Source organism: Dermacentor silvarum, chromosome 9 (genome assembly GCF_013339745.2).
Source record: "Dermacentor silvarum isolate Dsil-2018 chromosome 9, BIME_Dsil_1.4, whole genome shotgun sequence".
Taxonomy (NCBI): Eukaryota; Metazoa; Arthropoda; class Arachnida; order Ixodida; family Ixodidae; genus Dermacentor; species Dermacentor silvarum.
This window is the reverse complement of record NC_051162.1, coordinates 889807-913131: the sequence shown is the minus strand read 5'-3', so window position 1 is coordinate 913131 and position 23325 is coordinate 889807. Positions and strand designations below refer to the sequence as shown.

At 47.8% G+C, this 23325-nt stretch overlaps 1 protein-coding gene across 1 annotated transcript in view; it reads left to right on the top strand.

Annotated features, from left to right (window-relative positions):
• LOC119465096 (ATP-binding cassette sub-family C member 3-like) overlaps positions 1–23325 on the top strand; it is a 157044-nt gene that overhangs the window by 44403 nt on the left and 89316 nt on the right. Inside the window, exons 2-9 of the mRNA XM_037725899.2 lie at positions 3045–3221; positions 3390–3515; positions 3889–4026; positions 4411–4548; positions 4615–4676; positions 8441–8569; positions 9945–10109; positions 10533–10707. Of these exons, the coding sequence (XP_037581827.1) occupies positions 3045–3221; positions 3390–3515; positions 3889–4026; positions 4411–4548; positions 4615–4676; positions 8441–8569; positions 9945–10109; positions 10533–10707 (1110 nt within the window). The remainder of the gene's footprint in view (positions 1–3044; positions 3222–3389; positions 3516–3888; positions 4027–4410; positions 4549–4614; positions 4677–8440; positions 8570–9944; positions 10110–10532; positions 10708–23325) is intronic.

The window sequence follows — 23325 nt, the reverse complement described above, 5'->3', positions numbered from 1 at the left end:
TCCCCTGCATGCATTAAGGTAGGAGCTCCCGAGCTAAAACTTGCTCTTCCGTGGCAGCCTTCTACGGCAAGTTTTGAAACACCCTCCTCCAACAGAAAGGAAACGGCCTGTTGTGCGGATGCATCACCGCCGCAGCGGGGAGATGGACGGCCGCCAATTTTTCTACACTGAAGCACCTGAAGTGCTTTCCTATCTAATCTGCTTTGCCATGCGGGAACCGTTATCTGGTTTAGCCTTCGGTTTCGCGTTGCTCACCTGAATGCTTGCCTTTCATTGCAACCCGGACCATGTATGAGTCTGCAGGAGCTGTGAATGTTATCAGCGCGATATTCATGTGAAAGGCAAGCACGTTTCGCGGTCCGGTTCAGAGTGTAGGCGAATGTGCAGGAGGCATGTTGTAACACGACCTCGACTGGGTGTTCATTCAACTACTTGGCCAATAGCGGCACTTGCGACACTTTGGTGTATGCCTTCACGCCTGTTCCGTTAATCCCTGGAACATTCCTTGGTAATTATTTTTGTCGTAACAGTCTTCGTGATTCCCACACATAGTGTATATCCATACACTGTGTTTAAGGGGGGGGGGGGGCATCTCACACATTCTCTACTTTAATTAGCACTGCGCGTTGCAGAAACATGAGATTACACGATGCATTGGATTAAAATGAAGCACCAATTTAACTTGTTTAACATTTAGTTAACTGCTTCGTAAACCGAAGGAGCCTCGAAATGCTAGTCATTCAACCGCGCACCTTGCCATAGATAATAATCCAGCTCTTTTTTGCGCACAGATTAGTCCTTCGGTGCGTGTCGCCGTTTCCCTATTTAACTTGTTTGTTGAGATTCATTCTCTGATCGTTTTTTACCACCAGATGCATGTCACACATCGTCTATGCAAAAACTTCACCCTTTTCGCTAATCATATTCAGTTGAAAGTTTTCACGTCTTCGTTCTCTAGTTCGCGCGAAAAAGCATACTGTCATTAAACTTCGTACACCAGAGACTGCCAGGCAACTCTTCCATTTTCAGCGACTTTGCTGTAGCCAATTTGGCATGCTTCAGAAATTTCACGGAATAAACTTGCTCGACCCTACGCTATAAAGTCTTGCGCACCTGCAAGGGGGCGGCACAGGTACCATTAAATTTTCTGTAGGCATCTTTTTCCCAATCGTACGTAGCCTTACCTGTCAGCTTCCTTAACATTTTCCCGATAAGAATTAATTTTTCGTGAAGCTTGACGCAACGTTCATACATCGGAGACAAAGTACGAATTAATAAATTCTCGAGAAATTCGGGTTGGTTGCCGAGTGTGAAAATCGCGAATTGTAGAACGCTGTGCCAGTGAGCGCAATTATGTGTGCGTTTTCAAGCAATAAATAACCACATGAAAAGCTACATTATGAGAGTTCATAGGCACCTCTAAAGCGCAAATAAGGCCTAATGGAAAAGCGCATGAACTGCTTCTTTAACTTTCGTATATTATACCAAGGCACACCGCCGTTCTTGGACCACTGGGTTTGTGACACTGACACAGGGCGACGTACATGCCTTATGTGTTTACATAAGTATTACACTTCTTTCTGCGTGCACATATCTTCGTTTTCCCTCGACAAACATCGCCTTTGTATTCTTGACATTTCTGCGCTGACATCTCGCACTGTGCATGCGCATAAACTGCCGTTTGCATTTCGCCATAACTTGTGAGCGGTGCAGTCCATAAAAAAGTCGCAGTTTCGCCAGAAAGGCGAAGCATCGATTGCGATAGCAAATTAGTAGACAGCTATACGAAATGAAGTTGTAAATATTCGCTTACTAAGTAAACAAGCACGGTGTCACGCGCGCACAGGTAAACATGAACACATCTCGCTCGATGACCGCGGGAGCTCGTCAGAACGCTGGAGTGATAAAGCGCACCAGCTGCAGCGAGCAAATTGACCTTCGCGCTGGCTCTCGCTTCAACGCGAACTAAAGTCGAAAGCGCCGCGCATACGAAGCTACCGGCACTCGGCGAATGCACTTTGGCCCAGCGCGGATCGCTTTGTAGATGAGGCTCCCGCGCCGCACATTGCTTTCAAGGTAGCTCCGTGAGCAGCAGCCGCGTAAGCACCCCCCACCCCTCCCGTCGCCTCCTTCCTCGCGCGTGAACAAAGAGCGTGCGCTTCCGGCCGCCTTCCTCGCTCGCGAGATTAAGCTGCGGTTGCCGGCTCACCCTCGCACGCTTTCACTCGCACACACAACGCACGTCGCGCGGCGACGATTTTATCGCCGTTGGATTTTATACGGAACATCACTACGACGGCAACGTCAAAAATGCGCTTGGAGTGTCCATATAACTGCTATTGCAATAAACAGTACATGACATTAAAGTTCGCACCCGCCTGTTGCAGAAGTACGATATTACGCGATGCATTGAACTAAAATCAAGACGATTAAATGTACGCATCAATTCAAGTTGTATCGCGTTTAAATAACTGCTTCGCAAACGTTCCGCTTCACATGTATTGCGGCATGTGTGCTGAATCCGCATAATTCGATTGCATTTAATATTATACAAATGTTTCAAGGAACGTTCGCTGAAACGAGCGCGTTGGATCTGTGGTGATTAATTCTTGAAACATAGAATGACATCGGAAGTTGCAGAATGCAAACAACCCTGGCGTTCTCGTGAGAAACTTAGTGCAGGCAAGATGAGACGATGAAAGTGACACGCATGCCGGCGCATGAAACGCATGAAACGCGAATGAGCCAACCTTACTAAGACAGTTATTGAGGCTACGTATTCTCCATATAAGACGCGCACACATACGTTAAACGTACCCGCATGCTAGATCTGCAAAAAAACAGTACATGTATATAAGATAAATTCGAGAAGCGACTCGTATGCATCCACGTTAAGTAACATAAATTTCTGAAATGTCGAATAAAAAATGCCATTATACCCCTCTGAATTACTCCAACAGGTTGCCCTATATCAATATCAGTCTTTTGTGTTTTCTTAAAACGTGCATACGGAGTTGTAGCTGCAGACATCCCTCTTCGCGCAGGACAACTCGCTGACGTGGGACGCCGAGAGGCCAGACTTGACGCCCTGCTTCCAGGAGACCGTTCTCGTGTGGGCGCCGTGCCTGTTCCTTTGGCTGACGTCGGGCTTCGACGTCGTCGCCTTCAAGCGCAGTCGCAACCCGCCGCTGCCATGGACCTTCCTCAACATCGCCAAAGTGGTCAGTGCGCAGAACACAGGCGGCCGCACCGTTGCCGCCGTTTTGCAGCCCCGCTGCTAGCAGTGCAATTTCTAATCCTGTGAGGCTGATAGGTGTTACTAAATATGCATGCGGATACTTTATTAAACAAAAAAGCATGTTTCGAACAAGTGTTTCTTGCCATTGCAGCTGCTCTCGCTGGTCTTGATTGTCGTGTCTGTGGTGGAGATTTCTCAAGCACTGACTCGCTACGCAGAAGGACAGATCGTGTTTCCAGTCGAATATTATGCACCTGTCATACGTATGGTGACCTTCGTAAGTTGTTTTCTTGCTAATTTTTGTTCAGTGACGTAGGATGCCCTTTTTGCTGTAATGCGGGCTCCTATTCACATGAGATTTCACCGTACTATCTGGTCAATTTTCTTTTGTCCATTACTCTATACCAAGCAAATGGGTGTAACTCCTCTGTGTGTTGATTGCACTGTATTGTGAGAACGTTTTAAAGTCATTAGGTTATAGAGGTATTTTTTCGGGGAGTAAGAATTGTACTAAAGTTGGAGACAATTGTGGTGCAGCGACCCTTACATTTGGTTCAACTGGTGGCACTGCAAGTTATGAGATCATTCTTAGCACAAGAGCAACGCAGTAAGAATCCTTTCAATTCCCAATGCGAGCACTTCCTTTCTAGGTTCTGACCCTTGTGCTGATAACAACCGCTCGTAGACGAGGAGTCTGTACATCCGGCCCACTGTTCATATTTTGGTTGCTGATGTCTCTGGCTTCCATTGTGCGGTACCGGTCTGTCATCTTGCAAGTGTTCAGTGAGGTGAGAGCTTGCCGTTACTTATTTTGAAAAAGCGTGTCTAGTGCGAAGAAGAATTTCGAGTGTAGGCACAGAAATAAACTAGCAAATGAATGAAATTAGAGAAGTGTTTTCCCATAGCTGACGTCGTAAGATATCACATTGTGCTTATACGTAGGATAAGCACGCAATTTTTTTTTTTGGGGGGGGGGGTATTTTGGCTGTATCTAAAGAATATTACGGCGTATGGTCACAACGTTACATGTGCTCGATCATAGCTGCGACATTGCCGCCAGCACTGTTGATGAACAAAGTATAATCAGCTTAAGAATTTAGCTTTCGTAATGCTTATGCGCAAGAATACTTAGCCCAACAGAGTCACTGATTTAACTTGCTCGATGCATGCAGGATGTGGGAAGCATATCGGATGACCAGATGGAGTTTCGTTTTATCACCATCGTGGTCTACTGTCCTGTCCTCGTGGGACAATTCTTGCTCAGCTGCTTTGCAGACACTCCTCAGCCAATCAGTAGCAAGAGGGCGCTGGTGAGTGTCTGGTGCCACCACGATCCTCTACCCTGCAGGAGGATAACTGTTTTTCCTCCTTTTCAGAAAATATGTCCCGAAAGCAGTGCGTCGTTCTTGTCCAAGCTCCTCTTCTGGTGGTTTAACGGGTGAGACAGTGGTCCTATGCGAGTGTTCCATGCAATGTAATCGCAACGATGCTGAATGTCGAACATGGTGTACGAAAATGTTTCGAGAAATATTGGTCAGCTTACTTGACGCCATATGGTTTGTATAAGGCTGTACAAATGACCACACAATAACGAAACCGCAAATACAATAGCTGAATATTTGCGACGTCCGACTAAGACATTTTGACTGTGCATCTACTAATACAAAAAATTGTCGATTCCTATTCAATTAGAGAACGTTATTCACAAAAACAGTAAAGTCCCGTTTACTCGGAGTTGTAAATATAATACGGCTTTTCGAGATAAGCAAATTCACGAAAATATAAGCCCCTGGCTGCGCATACCTTTTGAACGAGGTGCCAGTGGCCGCTAAATTTCTCGCAAGAGCTCAATATGCCAAGAGTGGTATTTTCGGTAGATCGCTGTGTGACGTCGAGCGTCTACGGACTACAGCGATTCTCTCAGAGCCAAACAAACGCTTTTACACGTAGGCACCGACGTGCCCTAAGCCTAGTCACGCGAAAGGGCTCGTATCCCCACTCACCCAAAAAGAAAAAAATTCAGAGCCCTTCCTCTGTAGAGGGTGAGGGGGGTAAGGGAAGCTTGTGGCAAGACGACGCTGTCGCAGGCGTTCCGCTTCGTTTGCCTTAAATTCAGGGTCGTCGGCAAGCCATCGCTACAAAATCGCGGCCCAAGAAATGACGCATACCAAACATTCGGCGTAGCTGGCGTAGCAGGCAGATCACGCGACATCGCGTATCGCGCGGATTCATAAACACACAAATACAGAGCACGGCGAATACGCGAACTGACGAAACTCCGCGCATACGTGAGCATGCATGTCGCCGAGGTCACGTTGCGCTTATCGCGCTTCAACAGGCGTCAGTGACTCTGCGACCGGAGTATCGATGAGATCGCAGTCGGCCTGTGGAAAAGAGTGGCGTAGAATGAAGCCGAATGCGCTACAAACTCGCGGTGTAGCCACTTTTTGGCGATATCGCTGCTGGGCACAAAAGTGCGGAAACCTTGGCGTAATTACATTATCGCAGTCTCCATTTCAAAATAAGAGGAAAATGCACGGAGTTCCCACCGAACCAGGAAACAAATTGGTGTTGACCGATTTTTCGAGATATCAGAGTAGGAGCTAACGAGGCCTTACTGTAATTATCTAAGCGGAATAACACTTACTAAGGCTATTGTAACATTTAGGCAGAAATGCTTGCGCAATTGACGACTCTATTTTCACAGCCCCACGCACTGATGCGTTCGCGACTGTGCGGCACCGCGCACGCACTAGTGCGTCTTGCAAGCTGTGTCAGTAGTCAGGAGATCCTCTCAGAATAAAGGAGACTAAACTTTGCAGATACGCAGCGTAGATACCAGTGAGAACATAGCGCTATCTATGTGTTTTGAGATGTTGCCAAATTTTCACTGTTCCTTGGTAGAGCAGGTAGCTGCTGTCAGCATTCCACGGAGCGCCTTCTAAGTTTTTAAAGGTGCTTCGGTAAGATGCGCTTGCATACACGAGATTACATTGAAGTATAGAGCGTAGGCAAAAGGCTGCACAAGTTCGCCCGCTAAAAGAGTTAAATACCAAACTAACCTATCTGAATGGGTTGAAGCGTACACAAGCATATGGCCAAGTCACCACCGGCAGCCTGCCGCCATCCTTGAAGAGTGTACTAAGATAGGGGACAGAAACTTGGAGGATAAGAATGAACGAAGCTTGAAAAAGTTAACGGGAAACGACCGATTGAACTAAAAATGTTAGGCGTTGCATTAAGAGACAGAAAGACAGCGACGGAGGTAGCCGGTATTGTAGTTAACACTAAGAGAAAAGAACATGGAACTGAGCAGACCCGCAGTTCAGATAACCGGTGGTCTGTTAGAGTGGGTGCCAAGTGAAAATCGCTTTCGAGGATGCCAGGTCGAGTGAAAAACATTCACAGGGGCTCTTGTATTTATTGATATTTTATACAAAATACCCCTAAAGGGCCTCGCAACCAAGGGGGGAGGGGCACAAACACGAGAAAAGGAGCACATGTGACACTATACTAACAAGTTAGAATTTCGTTATTCAGTCATAACACTATGCAAATTAATAACAGCTATACAACCTACGAACACATGTATTAAATAAACAACGAGAATCATCATATAAGGAATAAAACAAAAACCCAATGCACATCTAGATAACAGTTGACACAAGGATTACGCTTTACTACTGAGTAGATTAAAAAAAATTTATCGTGATCTGTGGTAGTAGCAACACGTGGATGCCAAGCGTTCCAGTTCGTTATAGTGCGTAGTTCGACATGACACGCGCTTGACTTTGAAAGGATGGCCGCGTCTATCAAAAATAGCAGATGGCAAAAAAGGTCGTTATGAAGAGTTGAGTGACGATACAATTTATGAGAAAGTGATAAACGTGCAATTTTGCGGCGGATAGCCAGAACGTTTCATCAATGCTGTGATGCTGGTATGACGTGAATAATCAGAGTAGACGAAACGAACTATGTTATCCCTAAGACGACTTGAAGGCGAAAGCTTAAGTGCCCATGCATTCAAGACTAACCCCCTCAATTCGCTTAGTCTAATTCACTTAGTCATCCCCCTTACTCATCCTCTTAATTCGCTTACTCATAGATGATGACGCCGGTGACCCACGCAGCATCAAAATTGTTGCGTGAGCCTTTGCATATAAGTAAGACACGATGTCAGGTTGGTGTAGTAAGTCACTGAGAAAGCTGATGTCAATCCCAGCATTTCTTCATGTTTTATTCTTCGCGCCGTCGGCGATTTTTGTGTCTTTCGTGTTGTCGACGCGTTTTTGCTCAAGGACTTTCAAGGTCGACTGAACGATGAGACATAAGGCCTTAATACCGAAATTCGTAGGCTTGAATCAGCTTGAGCAAGACTATTGTTGGTCACTGGGAGAGGCATTCGTCCTGCACTGGACCTAAATAGGATGATGACCTAACTCAGGCTTTTAGCAGTGTTTGATTCTTTGTTATCCCCAACGCGACAGTGTTAATACAAACAAATCATTTCATTTGACACCACTTGATTTTGATACAATTGGATATGAATATAAAAATGATATAATTTTTTAAGTTCTGTGTTTTATTGGATACGAACATTATATTATTTAGCCACTTCTAAACACGTTTTCTTGTTTTGAATAATGGAGGTCAAGCTAATAAACTGTCTAGATGGCAGGTGGCTTGTGACATGATCTTCCGTTGAACATACTTTGTATGTAATTATAAATACCTAGCCCACGAAAAGAATTATTGTATCTCGACATCATTGTTAAGAATCTGTAGACACGTCCCATTTTTCGCCACCTTTAGTTCAGTGTGCTGTGTCCTATCTTTTTCCCAGTGCAGCATAACTGGCTGACCTCTCTGCTTTTCTTGTACGCAGTGTCTCGGCTCTTTATCGGCTGAGTGTCCCTGAGTGACAAATCTACCAGTAGGGCCCGTGTTCGCCTATATTTCACAACGATAAACAGGAAAGCTTCAGATTTGAGCGTTACTTAATGGCGGTAACAAAAATGCAGGTAAATCACACGGTGACGTAGGCGGGGTTTGGAGTATCGTCTTTGAAGAGGCGTAGCGGCTCGTTTCACCGAACTCATTGTTTTTACCTTTTTGATACGTCATGTTCCGGCTATTAAGATACATAGTTCGTGCTAAGATAGTTCCAGGAAATGTACGCTGCGACGGTGTTTTCTTCAACAGCATGGCCATCTTGGGATTCATAAGACCCCTGCAAATGTACAACATGTGGTTCCTGGATCAATCCAATCAGACGGCCAAGATTGCGGAGGATTTCTCTTACCACTTCGAGAAAGAGAAGCAGAAGAGGGGGTACGTAAATTGTGTATTCTCGGTCAATTGAAAACTTATGCATGAATTTGAGTAAGCAATATATGTATGCAACTTAAATATCTAAATCTTTTTTATCTAACCTTGCGTGACATAATTGAAGGTAAGAAATAGGGAAAAACACAACGCACAAAAGCAAGATAACAGGACGAGGCTGAATGTAACAATATAATTTTGATTATGGAAGATTACAAATATATAACCCCCGGCAGTCTTCCTGCATATGCGCGAAAACCATGGCAAAATCGACCCAATAAGCCCAATACAAGAAAGCGCGTATGCTACTACCCAGGAAGCGTAATTTTTGTGACTGATGCTCAAGGGCGACGCGCAAATTTCCTTGCGGAAAATATAAAAAAAGCCTCCGAAATTTACCTCTGTCCTTGTTTTCTTGATGTCTGTTGTTTGTCACTGATTTACCCCTTCAGTCATGTACCAACTGGCGTGCAATCTTAGTGCTTGGGTGACAATATTTCGCCACTCAAAGCAAGAGGATTATTCAGTGCGCCGCATCAGCAATGTTTACGCCAGGGAGGCCATAATTAAAAGCTGCGTAATTCTCGGGAAAAATTCTCTGCAGCAGGCCAAAGCAGGTGGTGCTTTTTGTGCGATGATCCCTAGCAAGAGTAGCTATCTAAAAAAAAAAAAAAAAAAAAAAAAAACCTACCCAACTTTTCTAAAGTCTTGTTGCATCATATTGATCCCGCTGTCCTAAGATACTTGGACATGACTGTGCCTACTCTGCTCCCGAGCTGCGTGTACGACACTGTCCCTTTGTTCTCTTTCCCAGACCATTATCCCTCACCCTGGTGCAATGTAGCAAACCGGAAACTCGCCTCTGGCTAACCTCCCTGCCTCTCCTCTCTCTCTGTGACTGAGACTACTGAAGCTAAATATCCGGATTTATTACCCTTCAATAAATTGCAGAAAACACCTTCTGTTGGGGGGGGGGGGGATGAGTTGTAGTGTCGATATAGATAGTTACAGTCGCAGAAATCCATGAGAGCTTTCGATGCGCTCTTGCGATTGTCTAATAAGCAGGTAAAGTTGCAAACGTTGCGTAAGATCAAAAGGGCTGGGCAAGTTGGTTCGGTGTACTATATAGTTTCAACCACGCAAAAACACGCTTCTGCGTGTTGTGTTGTTTGGTGTTTGTTTTCTTGCCGTTAATAAGGATGTCAATTGAGTGGTGCTTGTTCCACTTTCTCTCAATAAGTTTCAAACACTTTCGCAGCGTTGTCTCCAAGATAACGGTTTTACGCATTGCAGCATTACCGATAAATCCTTGCGAGGCCTAGGAAGTGCTCGTATGACCACACCTTCCAACGAGCACTACAAAGCCTTCGTTTATGCGCAGGGCGGTCCCGAGCAAGAAGCCAGACGCCGACGGCCGCCGTCCTATTGTGTCCATGATCGGCATAATGACCCCGCTGTTCCGCACCTTCTGGGTCGAACTCACCCTGGTTGCTCTCGTCAAGCTTGTCTCCAGTGTTCTTACATTTGTCAGCCCGCTCATCCTGGAGTGAGTGCACGCCCGAGAACCGTTTATTTTCACTTACAGATGGTTGTTAGCCCGAAACTGTTCTCCTGAGTGTATTCAATATTTGAGTGAATTATGATCTACGGGAGGCGCAAAAAAAAAAGGAAAGCACGGTGAAAAAGCGTTGATAGTTGCCTACTTGGTGGGGTAGCAAACTGATCATCGCAAAGAGGCCTCTTGACTTTGTCAGAGGGATAATTTCTGGTTTTTATGTGAAGTGCATGTTCTAGATAGCCTCGTAAATGTTCATTAAACATACTAGTATAATTAAACCTACCTTATCGAGATTAGAAATTCGTGAGGAATTGTCTGCCACGAAAGCAGCTTGCGAAGTCTGCATCGCCTGTGAGGCACATGCTGCAATGCGCACTCGTTGTTATGAGTCTGCAATGTTGTACCTTGCAGCATGCTGATCGCGTTCGTGAGCTCGGACGACCCTCTTTGGCGTGGCCTGCTGTTCGCCTTCACCATGTTCTTCTCGGCCATGTTGGAGTCCATACTGAACGGCCAGTACGACTACCGCATCTACGTCATCTCTATGCGCATGCGCTCGGCCATGATCAACGCCATCTACAAGAAGGTGCGTTCCCCGTACGCTAGTGAAAGCCCTACAAGCTTGCTCTACCGGCTGTTGCGCATCGCGTCTGCTCCCGTTCGCTGTGGCCCGTTGGAGTTGAATGCGGCCACAGACAGTCAAGCTTGACTTTTGTGCGAGCTGGTACGGGTTCATGGTAAAATAAGGGTAGCGCGGCAAACAAGGACGAATAGACACAACAAGCAATTTCTCGCAACTGCAGATATATTCTAGCAAAAGAAGTACAGGTATATTTAACAGCAAGTAGTACTAATTGCGCATTCGCCAAAGTGTACCCAAAAATATAGCCGTATCCCATAGCTTGACAAAGTTTCACACGGTCTAAAAATGCAGGCTCCCGTTTCGGTGTACGAGTGGCCTTCAATGCACCAAATAAACTGGGCTGTGTCTGTGCTGCGGTTAACATGAAGCTGGACAAGCTACTGGCCCCATCGAATAAGGACTGCACCATTAAGCATCTCATAAAAAAATGTGCTGTGTTCAAGTGGCATCGTAATAGGTCAGACAGGGCGATTTTGAAATACAGAACTATAAGGAATCGCTACATAAACGCATATTGCGGGTCGCATCTAGCTGTACACTGCAATTCCAGCAATTGTCCGTCGTTGTTAGACATAATTGCTTTGTATACGGACACTTTAGCGTGAGAAATAATGGAAATGATTTTTAACAGCGGAGCTGTTTAAGCTTTTCCTTTCCCAGCGTGGCGTTCGCAAAAACTCGCCTAGCTATGACGTCACTGCACACAGCTGCGCCTCGCTTCATCTTGTGATACTGAACTTAAGCTTACAGCGCAAGCACCTACCAGAAAAGGAAGATACGAGACGCACTGACTAATTTCTTTATTTATTCGTCGTCGATGCATATATAAACCACAGGCCACACAAGGAGGTTGTGTGGCCTATAGGGTTTATGGCCTGTAATGTACAGAATACATTAGAGATCTGCCAAAATATCACATACGCAAACGTATAAAGTCGTATAGAGCCAAAATATATAGCCCCAACGTAGAGCCCAAATAAGTGGCCAATACCTTGCGATAGCCAATCAATAGCTAATCGATCAATAATCAATAAATTCTGGAAAATGCGGGGAATGACTTGGTAGTGCTTAACCTAGCCAAAATACGTGGCCAATACCTTGCGACAGCCAATCTCTAGCCAAACAATAGCTGGTGTAGGGCTGCTAAGCACGAGGTCGCGGGATCGAATCCCGGCCACGGCGGGATTCGGGGTGAAATGCGAAAATGCCCGTGTACTTAGATTTAAGTGTACGTTAAAGAACCCCAGGTGGTCCAAAATTTTCCGGAGTTCCCCACTACGACGTGCGACATTATCAAATCGCGGTTTTAGCACGGAAAACCCTATAATTTAATCCGTCCCTTGGCTTAAAATGTGACTTTACGCATTCATTTTCTAGCCTCTTTCCGAGTGATTCAGCAAGATAAGCGCGAATTAGTGTTTATTAAAGGTAACCTGCAGCGTTCAGGGGCGCAATGAAAGTTTTTTCGAAGAACTATTTCGGGTGTTGATACCGAAATGAAGTGACCTAGAGAACGCAACCATTCGTTATCAGAGCACAAGCTCAAAGCAAAATGGAATCTTGAAGCGATCTACAGTGGTCGAACAAGGAATGTCGCGGAGGTAACATTTGGATGTATTGCTCTTTTTACAAAGGCACATCATACGTCTTTTTGTCATTAGTAAGAAATATATTAAACGTGCACCAAGGAAGTGTATTTTAGAAGTGGAATGTTTCAGAATATATCGTATAACTCAGCCTGTTATTATTATTATTATTATTATTATTATTATTATTATTATTATTATTATTATTATTATTATTATTATTTTGAAATGCCTGACAAGCCCCATGCGGAACATTGAGTAAGGGGGGCATCAAAGAGAGAGAGAGAAAAAAAACTGAACTGAAAGACAGACTAAGTAAGTAAATATAGAAGTACGAGACACCATAACAAAAAAAGTTATTAAAAAACACTATTACAAAAGTTACAAAAAGTACTAAGGATAGTCTTTAACCAAATTACAGTTGGGGGTAACGTGCAAAACTTTGTAGAATTTGGCATGCACATAATGAAACATCAGGAATAAAGTATAGTTAAAAAAACCATGAGGGGAAGGAAAATATAAGCATGACGTCCCACGGTAACATTCATAGAGCCATGGCATACAGAATAACATAATTTTAAGACAAAAATGTCGGGTCAGGACTTCCCTAAATACGTTGGTCCGCTTGCGCGGCACTGTTGTCAGAAAACAAATTCCACAAGTGAATGACTCGAGGCAATACCAAGTAATGAAATGCATCCGTGTTTCCATAAATGCGAGCACAACTTAATTCATTATTCAGTCGTCGTGACGTACAACATGCACGTTTCCTTCGTTTGAACGAACGTATTAATGGATAATCTTGATGCAATGGCGCGAAAAAGACGAGGACACGAAGACACATGATATGTAGACCACAAGCACCAACTTCCAGCTAAGTTTATTCCGGAAATGGCACACACGTATGGCAAAAATTGACTGAAAAGCGTCACGTTTCTCTTTCGGATAATCATTAACACGTGACTTGCTACGTATACAAGTGCCCCTACATATCAATTCTTAAACATGTCATTTTAGGAAGAAGTCAAGTTCGCTTTGCGAACTGGCTACCACAATTTTCTGTCTCGTATTTTTCTGGCCATTGCAAGAAGATTAACCATATCCCAACTATCCCAAGCAATACTGCAACAGTATTTATGGAGCAAAGTACGCTTAGTGTACAAAGGTCAAGTTTGATGCATTGCACTGGCGATTGTGGTTGCGAGAAATGAATCGACCAGCTCGATATTGGATGGTTGCCAACAGTCAGGCCATGATGGAGAGTGAGTATCGAGGACGCAACTCGAGCTGCGGACGGACCAATGGTAGGAATGCTAATTTGCGGATGCTAGATGGGCAGTTTCGACGAATATAACCTAGTGATATTCAAGCACTGGCGCATATGGTTGACATGAGAGGCTCAGGAAAGGTTGGAGATCAACGCCTCGATATTTGTATAGTCAAGCTTGAGATACTAGTCAAGACGTATTGGGTACGAGGTACTAGTTCCGTACTTAAGTGAAAAAGATGAGTTGGAATTTTCACTTCTGAATGACATTACCTTGCATTTATATTAAACTAAAATTGCTATTCTATGTAAGCTAGAATAGCATTAAAGCTGCAATAGCTTTATTACAGTGAAGCTGTTAAGGGCTCACCTTTCGATCGTCGCGTCCGTCAATAGAAAAAAAAACTCATTGGCCGTATGCTGTGTGTGCCAGTGAAGGCGCGCGAGGGCAAGGGACGCGCTCTTGCACGGGGAGCGAACGCACGGCGGAGAGCAAATGCGATTTCGCACTGGAAGGGGAGTGGTGGGCGAGGAGGGCATCGACCCTAGACTATGCGTGTGCGTGCCCGTTCTCCCTCTGCGGCGCATGCGCGCAGCCCTGCGGCCTCTGCCGCCGACTCTCTGGGCTCTCGCGTCTCGCCCGCCTCTCACCTAACAGTGTCGACAACGGCGTTTAGCCGTTCGTCACGTAGCCAGCGTTTTGACAGCGGTTGTGTGCGGTTACAGTGTACTAGAAGGAGGCAGTGGTCTTACTCTCCGGCGGAGGCTATGCGATGCGGCGGCTCCACGAATGTCGCCAATATGAGCTTCTCCGATAGCCCGAGCGGCGGCGCTGGCGTCGGTTTGTGCTCAACTCCAACCAGGGGCGGATCCAGGTTTTTTCTGAGGGGGGGGGGGGGGTCAGCTTTTGTCGATGATGATGATAGTAGCCTTTATCATTTACTGAATTTCACCGTTTCTGCTCACGATAAACCCGCGTTTTATACGGCTAGAGCAACACCTGTAGCCCGCCGTGGTGGCTCAGTCAGCTCAGGCGTTGCGCTGCTGAGCACGAGATCGCGGGATCGAATCACGGCCGCTGCGGCCGCATTTCGATGGAGGCGAAATGCAATAACGCCCGTGTGCTTACGTTGTAGTGCACGTTATAGAACCCCAGGTGGTCAAAATTAATCCGGAGCCTTCCACTACGGCGTGCCTCATAATCAGAACTGGTTTTGGCACGTAAAACCCTCGAAAGATGAAGAAGCCCTATAGCGAAGCCAGGTATCGGTTTCTCCGAGCTTATAGGGAAATGACATTACCCAATACAGCCATGTGCTTGGCGGCTGTGCCTGATAATACAGGGTGTTCAAAACTAAGCTTGATGTTTTTCTTAAAATTAGGCACTGGGAGGCACGCGAAGACCACCTGTGCAAATAAGTTATGTGGCCAGGGGGGCACAAAGTGAGATGATAATTATCGCTGTGAGCAGCCCAATTAACTAAAATTGAACAATAATTTTTGTCGGCTGCAGTAAGTGGTTATGTTTGTATTGAAAACTTAGAGGCAGTCGTGTGTCTACACAGCATCAGTCGGAAGAATTATTCTAGCGTGTTCGTGCTCCGAGATATCCGACTCCAAATTTCAATTGTCGTACTTCGCAGAGTTATCGAGTCGACGCGAGAGCGGTTTATGCTTTGCATTGCTGTGGAAGGGAGGCATTTTGAACATTTTTAGGGCATTGACATCTTGATGGGTGAATTGTTGTCATAAAATTTGTGCATGACACCAAATTTAAAGCGGCAGTATGAAATATTCGTTAGCATAGCTAAAAAGGTTTCTGCTGTGATGGTACAGTTGTTGCTTTTATTTCAATAAAACTTACAATACTTGGAAATCAGCAGTAACTTTATTTGCGTAGCCAAGGCAAGGACCATGCCCGGTCGTGTAGTCACCATTACGCACGCGCACTGCCCTCCGGATTCTCTGCGCGCGCCATTATCTCGGCATGGCAGCTGCCGCCATCTTTACAGGCTGCGCGGTCGCGTGTTACGACAGCGGTTACGGGTTCTTCGATTTTTGTTATTTCGCCAGCCGTGAGGGGAAGGGGGACAGTTATCTTTTCCAATGCCTCCGCCGCGTTGTCAGACTAAGCGCCGTACCCAACAGCCGCGGCACACCAGGGAGGAGCTTTGCGCCGATCCTCACTCTCTTGCATGCGTAATCACGCAAACGACAATTAAAATTTGTAGTTGGATATCTCGGAGCATAGGCACGCTATACTCGCGGACAACTTTCTGCGGCAATGAAGGGAAAGCTACGGGCGCGTGAATGCTGCACATGCGTTACCGCGCCAAGTAGTCCGGCAGCGTTTGACAGTGCTTTTGGTTGCTCGGAACAGACGCTGAATCGACGCAACTTCCACGTGCGACGATTTCGCGTTTGCCCAGACGCGGAAGGGAAAAGCCGCAAAATGAGTAAACTTTTACACTCAGTGGTGTGTTCTGTCTTATTTAACTGTTGCTAATAAGCTGCTTATGTTTACTCTTCGCCAACGTAAACCAACGAGGATTAAAACGCGGGACTTTTTTCAGAAGCACCCTCACTTGTGAGCGCTTTGCCTCCGTAGCTTTCCCTTCATTGCCACAGAAAGTTGTCGGCGAGTATAGGATTCTTCGAAGTGAAAATGTGTAGAAACACGACTGCCTCTAACTTTTGAATACAAACATACACACTTACTGCAGTCAATAAAAAGTTAATTATTCAATTTTAGTCAATTCGGCTGCTGACTAGCGAGAATTATCATCTCACTTTGTGTCCCCCTGGCCACATAACTTATTTGCGCAGGTGGCTTTCACGTGCCTCTCAGTGCCTCATTTTAAGAAAACCATAAAGCTTAATTTTGAACACCCGGTATATCTAGCCTGTATTGTTTCCTAAAATAAAATTTGGGATGATCTGTCGCAGGTTCGTTGTAAACGTGTAAGCACGGGTCCATCTTTGGAGTTCGGTTGAGACACCTTGATTTCCTCAAGATTCTTTGTGTTCGGCTGAGACACCTTCGTTTGCTTTGGAGTAAAGCTCCGCTCCAACGCGGCAACCACTACGCTGGTTGTTTACGATATGCGAATCACCACGTATGAAGACTCACGACGCCACCTACAAGAAGAATGATGTGGCGTAGTAGCCGTGAGCGCTGGCCAGCTAGCGTCTTGACGTTTTGTTTCCCACGCGACGTCAGCCTTTTACACAAGGCGCGCATCTGCTCCCGTTTCTCTAACCACGCGACGCCATCCTATGCCCGCGCAATTCCTTTCTCTATGCCCGCGCGCTGGCGTTGGCCGCTGACTTCACGCTCCCTCATTTCGCAGCCGCTGCTCGAGGCTTCGCCCCGCTCCGCGAGCACGGCCACTCAGATAAACGTATCCGGCGGCTTTGAGCCTCCTATGCTTAATGTACGACAATGCAACTGCGAAGTTACAATGAAAAACTTGTAGCATACGAACGGTACTGTGCTCGTACTGGATATTGTCAACGTGTAACTGTGATCACAATTGGTGCTACAGTTTAAAAAAAGGTCACCTATGCGTAGTTCTTAGTTTATCTGTTAGTTATTATTTATATATGAACACTTCAGTGAGATCTCTTTCATTAAGCAGGTTGGTCGCGGAACCGATGACAGCCAATGAGGCCACCGTTGACACCCCAATGGGTAACTAAGTTGATCAGGCGCGAAGGCGCTCGCGCGGACATCGGCATGCTTGGCAAAAGGGACGTCCCCTCGTTCATTCGACGCCACCGACGGGACGAGTAAGGCACGGCCGGCGCCAGGAGGTCCAAGGTGTGCATGAGAATAACTACGGCAACTTCGCGACACCACATCCCTACGGAACACAACTAAGCTTGTGAGCGAGCTAGCTTTACTTCTACATGGCTGTTGCCACTGGTACTCGCGAAAAATAATTTTGAAGAATGCTGGTGGCCGTATTTTTTGCGACAGGGCCATCCCCCTGTCAGCGAGGGGGGGGGGGGGCGATTCAGACATCCGGACATGCCCCCTGGATCCGTGCCTGACTCCAACGCAGTTCCTGATCATTGTGAATCTGTCATCACTGTCTCTTTCTTTTTATGGTCTAGTTAGATCAGTTAGCGAAGGAAACTGCGAGAAAGGTACACTGGCCTCCTTACTGGAAGTTGACTCCCTCGAAGCATCAGGTGACAGAAATGAGTGCAGTCAAACTGATGCTAGTGCTACGGCCACAGAGGCCACACAAAACGTGGTACCCCAGCATTGCACGGGCCTGCGGGTTTCAAACGACCATAACCAGCACGTGGCCAGAAGCGACTCGAGGCTCACTTACCACATTGTGGGCTATGTTGCGCGGAAGTGTATTGTCAATTCCAGCACAAAATGCCAAGAATGCATAAAGAATAAAGCTGCTCACTATGACGCCACCAGGCGAAAGTTTTCAACTTGCCCGGCTAACAAACTTCTGTGACTAAGGAGGCCTCCTTTATCCCTCCAGTCAGCTGTACGGCTTGGTGAAAAAGCTACAGGATCTTTTCACAAAATGCTTCTGTCAGAGTGAGCTACACTCTTACAGCGTTATGTATATGCTGGCAGTTAAGAGTAAGCTTTCCCTCGAAGTTAGCTACAATGTGCACGCTCTTAGCCTCACAGCTAAAATAATTAGTTTTATTGCGATAGCAATTATATGGACACTTCAACCGGATTTCTGCCGTCGCCGTCGCCGTGAGGTTCCGTATAGATAAAATCTTCAGCGCGCGCCGTATGCCCGAGCGGAAGCGTGCGGGGACACGCGCTATCACGGAGAGCGAACGCACTCAATCTCCCACGCGCAAGCAACGAAGCGGGAAGCGAGCGCCGGAGGGAGCGGGGGGGGGGGGGGAGAGGGGGGGGGGGCACTTCTACTGTGCCAACAACCGCGCTCGTCGCTCGACCACACGGTCTCTTATCTCTCCCACGCGCAAGCAAGGAAGCGGGCAGCCAGCGCCGGAGGGAGCGGGGGGGGGGGGGGGGGGGCGCACTTTTCCTCTGCCAGCAACCGCGCTCGTCGCTCGCCGCACCGTCTCTTATCTCCACATGGCTCTGACCTTTATGCACGCTCAGTTTCCGTTGAAGCGATAGACCGCACGTACCTTCGCCCGCTGCTTGCTGCCAGCGTTTTGACAGTCGTTGTCTGCAGTCATTCAGTGTGATCTATTCATGTTTGTTTGTGCGCGCTCACACCACGCTTGTTCATTCAGTTAGTAATAGTCGGGCCACATTTTCCAACGCACGCTACACATGTAATGCTGCCCGGATCGGCAGTGCAGCGCTACAGGTGTGTCCCTTCGCACGCGCGCTGCCCACGGGAAGCGCTTCTCATCAACACCACCGTTTCACACGCGCCTTCTCGTGGTCATCGAGTCTCTCTTCATGTCGGTCTACTTACGCCGCAGCACACCTGCTTACTTAATCAGCTCATGTTTACTACAATTCATATTGCTACCAAAGCCGCTCACCTTACATCGTATGACATTGCTGTGTTGCTATCGCATTCATTGCTTCGCCCTTAGGGCGAAACTGTGACATTTTTTACATTGTCACACGTCTGCATTTTTATGTGAAAGGAATAACTGTGACCAGGCAGGAAAGTGGCAGAGGGCCAAGCAGCTGAAGTTGAGCCGTTGCACATGAGTTGAAGTGTATGAAACTATTGCTTGCTGTACTTCTTGAAAATAAAAGCTTTGTGTCAGCCCTGATATCTTCATTTTGCTTACCCTTGTACATAAGCATAGGCCTGAGCCTTTGTCAAGTGAACTAGTTTTCACTTTTTGTTCAGGCCCCCTCCATTTCTTTATGGGAAAAATAAACCTGATTTGATTTAACAAATGTGTGCCGGCGTAATGATGGTTAATAATAAACGCAGAAGGCTACTGTGAAGCATGGGACAACTAAAGTGGAACAATGATATATTTAAGCCGTATATACAAATTCATTTTGGCTAAGCAAAGGCACAAACCTGTTTAGCATGCCTGATTTTTTAAATATTTTTTGCGCCCAGCTGGGAAGTATGCGCGCACTGTTTTCTGTCTGACAAAATTTTACATTAGGTCGACACGGCAGGAAATTGTATATTGACACGTATACATGTTTATCTTTCACCGGTGGCCGCTTTCCACCGGCTAACAAATGTTAAACGTTATCGCTCGGCGCAGGACGCGCCTGTATCGGAAGTTTCTAGAACATTATCGATGCTTCTTTCCATTGCCTGTTTTCACCGACGCTTCTGTTATCTGATTGCATGACTGACGCGAATTGTCTAGAACTTTCTGGAAGACACGCGGGCATCAGGGATTAATCTAGAACCTTCGATGACTCAGGTATAAAAGCCGACGCGTTTCGCCGCTGATCAGATTTTCGACGATCGCCGACTGTGTTCGCCGCTATCGTTGTGCTTTGAGTGTACCTTGCTTTTGTGGGCACAGGTTCGCCCAATAAACAACCCGTTTCGTCGTACACTGTTTTACGACTGTTTTCTTCAGCGTCACTACTACGTGACATCTGGTGGAGGTGCTTTTGTGTCCATGCAGCGGACGCCCCCGCAAAGCCGCGACCCAAGCCCGAAACCGGAGGACGAGACCAACGTCGCCAAGGACCAGCGAGCTAGCCGTAGGCAGCAAGGACTTCCGCCGGAGTACGGACTTCTTCCCGAGAAGACCACAGCGATCAAGGCCAAGTCAACGACCACAATGGCAGCCCCAGCGTCCCCCATCCTGCTGCAGCAACCTCGGGAGCCACCGACCTTCCGTGGATCATCAGCTGAAGACCCTGAAACATGGCTGGAGACGTACGAGAGGACCGCGACATTCAACAAATGGAGCGACGATGACAAGCTGCGCCATGTCTATTTTTCGTTGGATGACGCTGCTCGGACATGGTTTGAGAACAGAGACCACCCTGGTGACTTGGGACCTATTTCGCGAGAACTTCGTGAGGACCTTCACGAATGTCGTGCGAAAAGAAAGGGCCGAAGTTTTATTAGAAACCAGAGTGCAATTGCCCAACGAGAACATCGCAATCTTCACGGAGGAGATGACTCGCCTCTTCCGCCACGCCGACCCCGATATGTCCGAGGAAAAGAAAGTTCGGTTCTTGATGCGGGGTGTCAAAGAGCAACTATTCACCGGATTGATGCGCAACCCGCCCAAGACTGTCGCCGAATTTCTTTCCGAGGCCACAACGATCGAGAAGACGCTTGAAATGCGCGCCAAGCAATACAACCGCCGTGCCCTGACCAATTACGCCGATGCTCAAGCGCTAGGCGCCGACGACCTGCGCGACACCATCAGAGCAGTCGTTCGCGAGGAGCTGCAGAAGCTCTTTCCCAGGTCGCAGCCTCAAGTGGCATCTATCGCCGACGTCGTCAAAGAAGTTCAGCGCTCACTTGGAGTTCCTGATGTGCAGCCGCAATCGCCGCAACCCCAGCCGGAAGCGCTGACTTACGCCGCCGTTGCCCGTCGTCAAGGCCCTCCTTCACGCTCGCACCAGGGCCCCATAACGCCGCAGTTCCATCGTCCACCGCCGCCGCCGCCAGCACGCCCGCCCGTCGCCCAGCGCAGCTACCAGCGGAAGACGGACATTTGGCGCGCCCCCGACCACCGCCCGCTCTGCTATCACTGCGGGGAAGCCGGCCATGTCTACCGCCGATGCCCATACCGCGAGATGGGCCTACGAGGGTTCGCCGTCAACGCGCCACGTCCACAGCTTGGCGAGCGACCACGTGACATCGCCGACTACCTTGCCGGAGCCCAGTGGCAACCACGACGACCCTCACGCTCGCCGTCACCAGGCCGCTACATCTCGCCGCATCGCCGCCTGTATGCCGGCCCAACCCGGGGCCGATCTCCCAGCCCATACCCGGGAAACTAAAAGCAGCAACCGATGGAGGTGCGGTTGCTGTACGACGCAATGCCGAAGATCCTCCGCCGCCGACGACGACGACGATTCGCGAATCATCACGACGAGATATCAGTACGCCGCCTAGCAACAGCCTTGACAACACATCGCCGCCGAACGAAGACCTTCCGACGCGACGTAGCAGCAGCAGAGCAAGCCGACGCAGCCGTGATCCGACGCCACGAATCAACCGCAACGCCAGACGCCGGTCTACCGATCTAGAGGTGCTCATCGATGGTCATAACGTCACCGCTCTCGTCGACACTGGCGCCGACTATTCAGTTTTCAGTGGCGCGTTCGCCGCCAAGTTAAAGAAGGTGAAGACGGCCTGGCAAGGACCCGATATACGGACAGCGGGAGGTCACCTAATAACGCCGGCTGGAATCTGCACAGCGCGAGTCACGGTAAACAACCGCACTTACCCGGCGAGCTTCGTAATCCTGCCGCACTGCTCCAGGGACGTCATCCTAGGCATGGACTTTCTAAACCAACATGGGGCAGTCATCGACTTAAGGTCCAAGTCGATAACGCTTTCAACACACAAAGCGATACCGCCGGATACAATCATCAGTTACCATGCCTTGAATGTGCTTGAAGAACAAGTCACCGTTCCGCCGCGCTCCAGCGTAATGATTTCCGTCGGTACCGAAGTGCCTGCAGACATGGAAGGCGTCATCGAGGGCGATCATCACTTACTGCTCGACCGTGAAATTTGCGTCGCTAGAGGCATAGCTGAGCTACATGCAGGGAAAGCAAGGGTGATGCTCACGAACTTCAGCCCCGAATATAAGCACATTAACAAAGGCACCACGGTCGCCTACATCGACGAAATAGTACAAGCCAGCAGTGCTTTCGCCTTCACGGATTCCAGTGCACCTGCAACGACGACTATAATACCTGAGCCAACTTTCGACGTCAATCAGAACCTTCCCAGGCATAAGAAAGAACAACTAAAAGCTCTGCTCCTGCAATACAAGGACTGCTTCTCGTCGTCGTCAAAAGTTCGACAAACCCCTGTCGCCAAGCACCGCATCATCACCGACGAAAATGTCCGCCCACTCCGTCAGAGCCCGTACCGTGTTTCGGCGCGCGAACGTGAAGCCATAAGGCACCAAGTCGACGAAATGCTACGCGACGACATCATCCAGCCGTCCAAGAGTCCGTGGGCGTCCCCCGTGGTGTTAGTGAAGAAGGATGGAACCCTACGTTTCTGCGTCGATTATCGTCGGCTCAACAAGATCACGAAGAAGGACGTATACCCCCTCCCACGGATTGACGACGCCTTGGATCGACTCTACAACGCAAAGTATTTTTCGTCGATGGACCTCAAAACCGGCTACTGGCAAATCGAAGTCGACGAGAGGGACCGGGAGAAGACTGCCTTTATAACACCAGACGGACTGTTCGAGTTCAAGGTCATGCCGTTTGGTCTTTGCTCGGCACCTGCGACTTTCCAACGCGTCATGGATACAGTACTGGCAGGCTTGAAGTGGCAGACTTGCCTCGTCTATTTGGACGACGTCGTTGTGTTTGCCTCAAGCTTCGAAGAACACCTGCGGCGCCTTGAAACAGTTCTTCAAGCAATCAAAACCTCCGGACTCACGTTAAAGCCCGAAAAGTGCCGCTTCGCATATGAGGAGCTCTTGTTTTTGGGCCACGTCATCAACAAGTCTGGAGTGCGCCCCGACCCTCAGAAAACTGCGGCCATCTCCAACTTTCCTCCGCCCGCTGACAAGAAGGCAGTGCGTAGGTTTCTTGGACTGTGC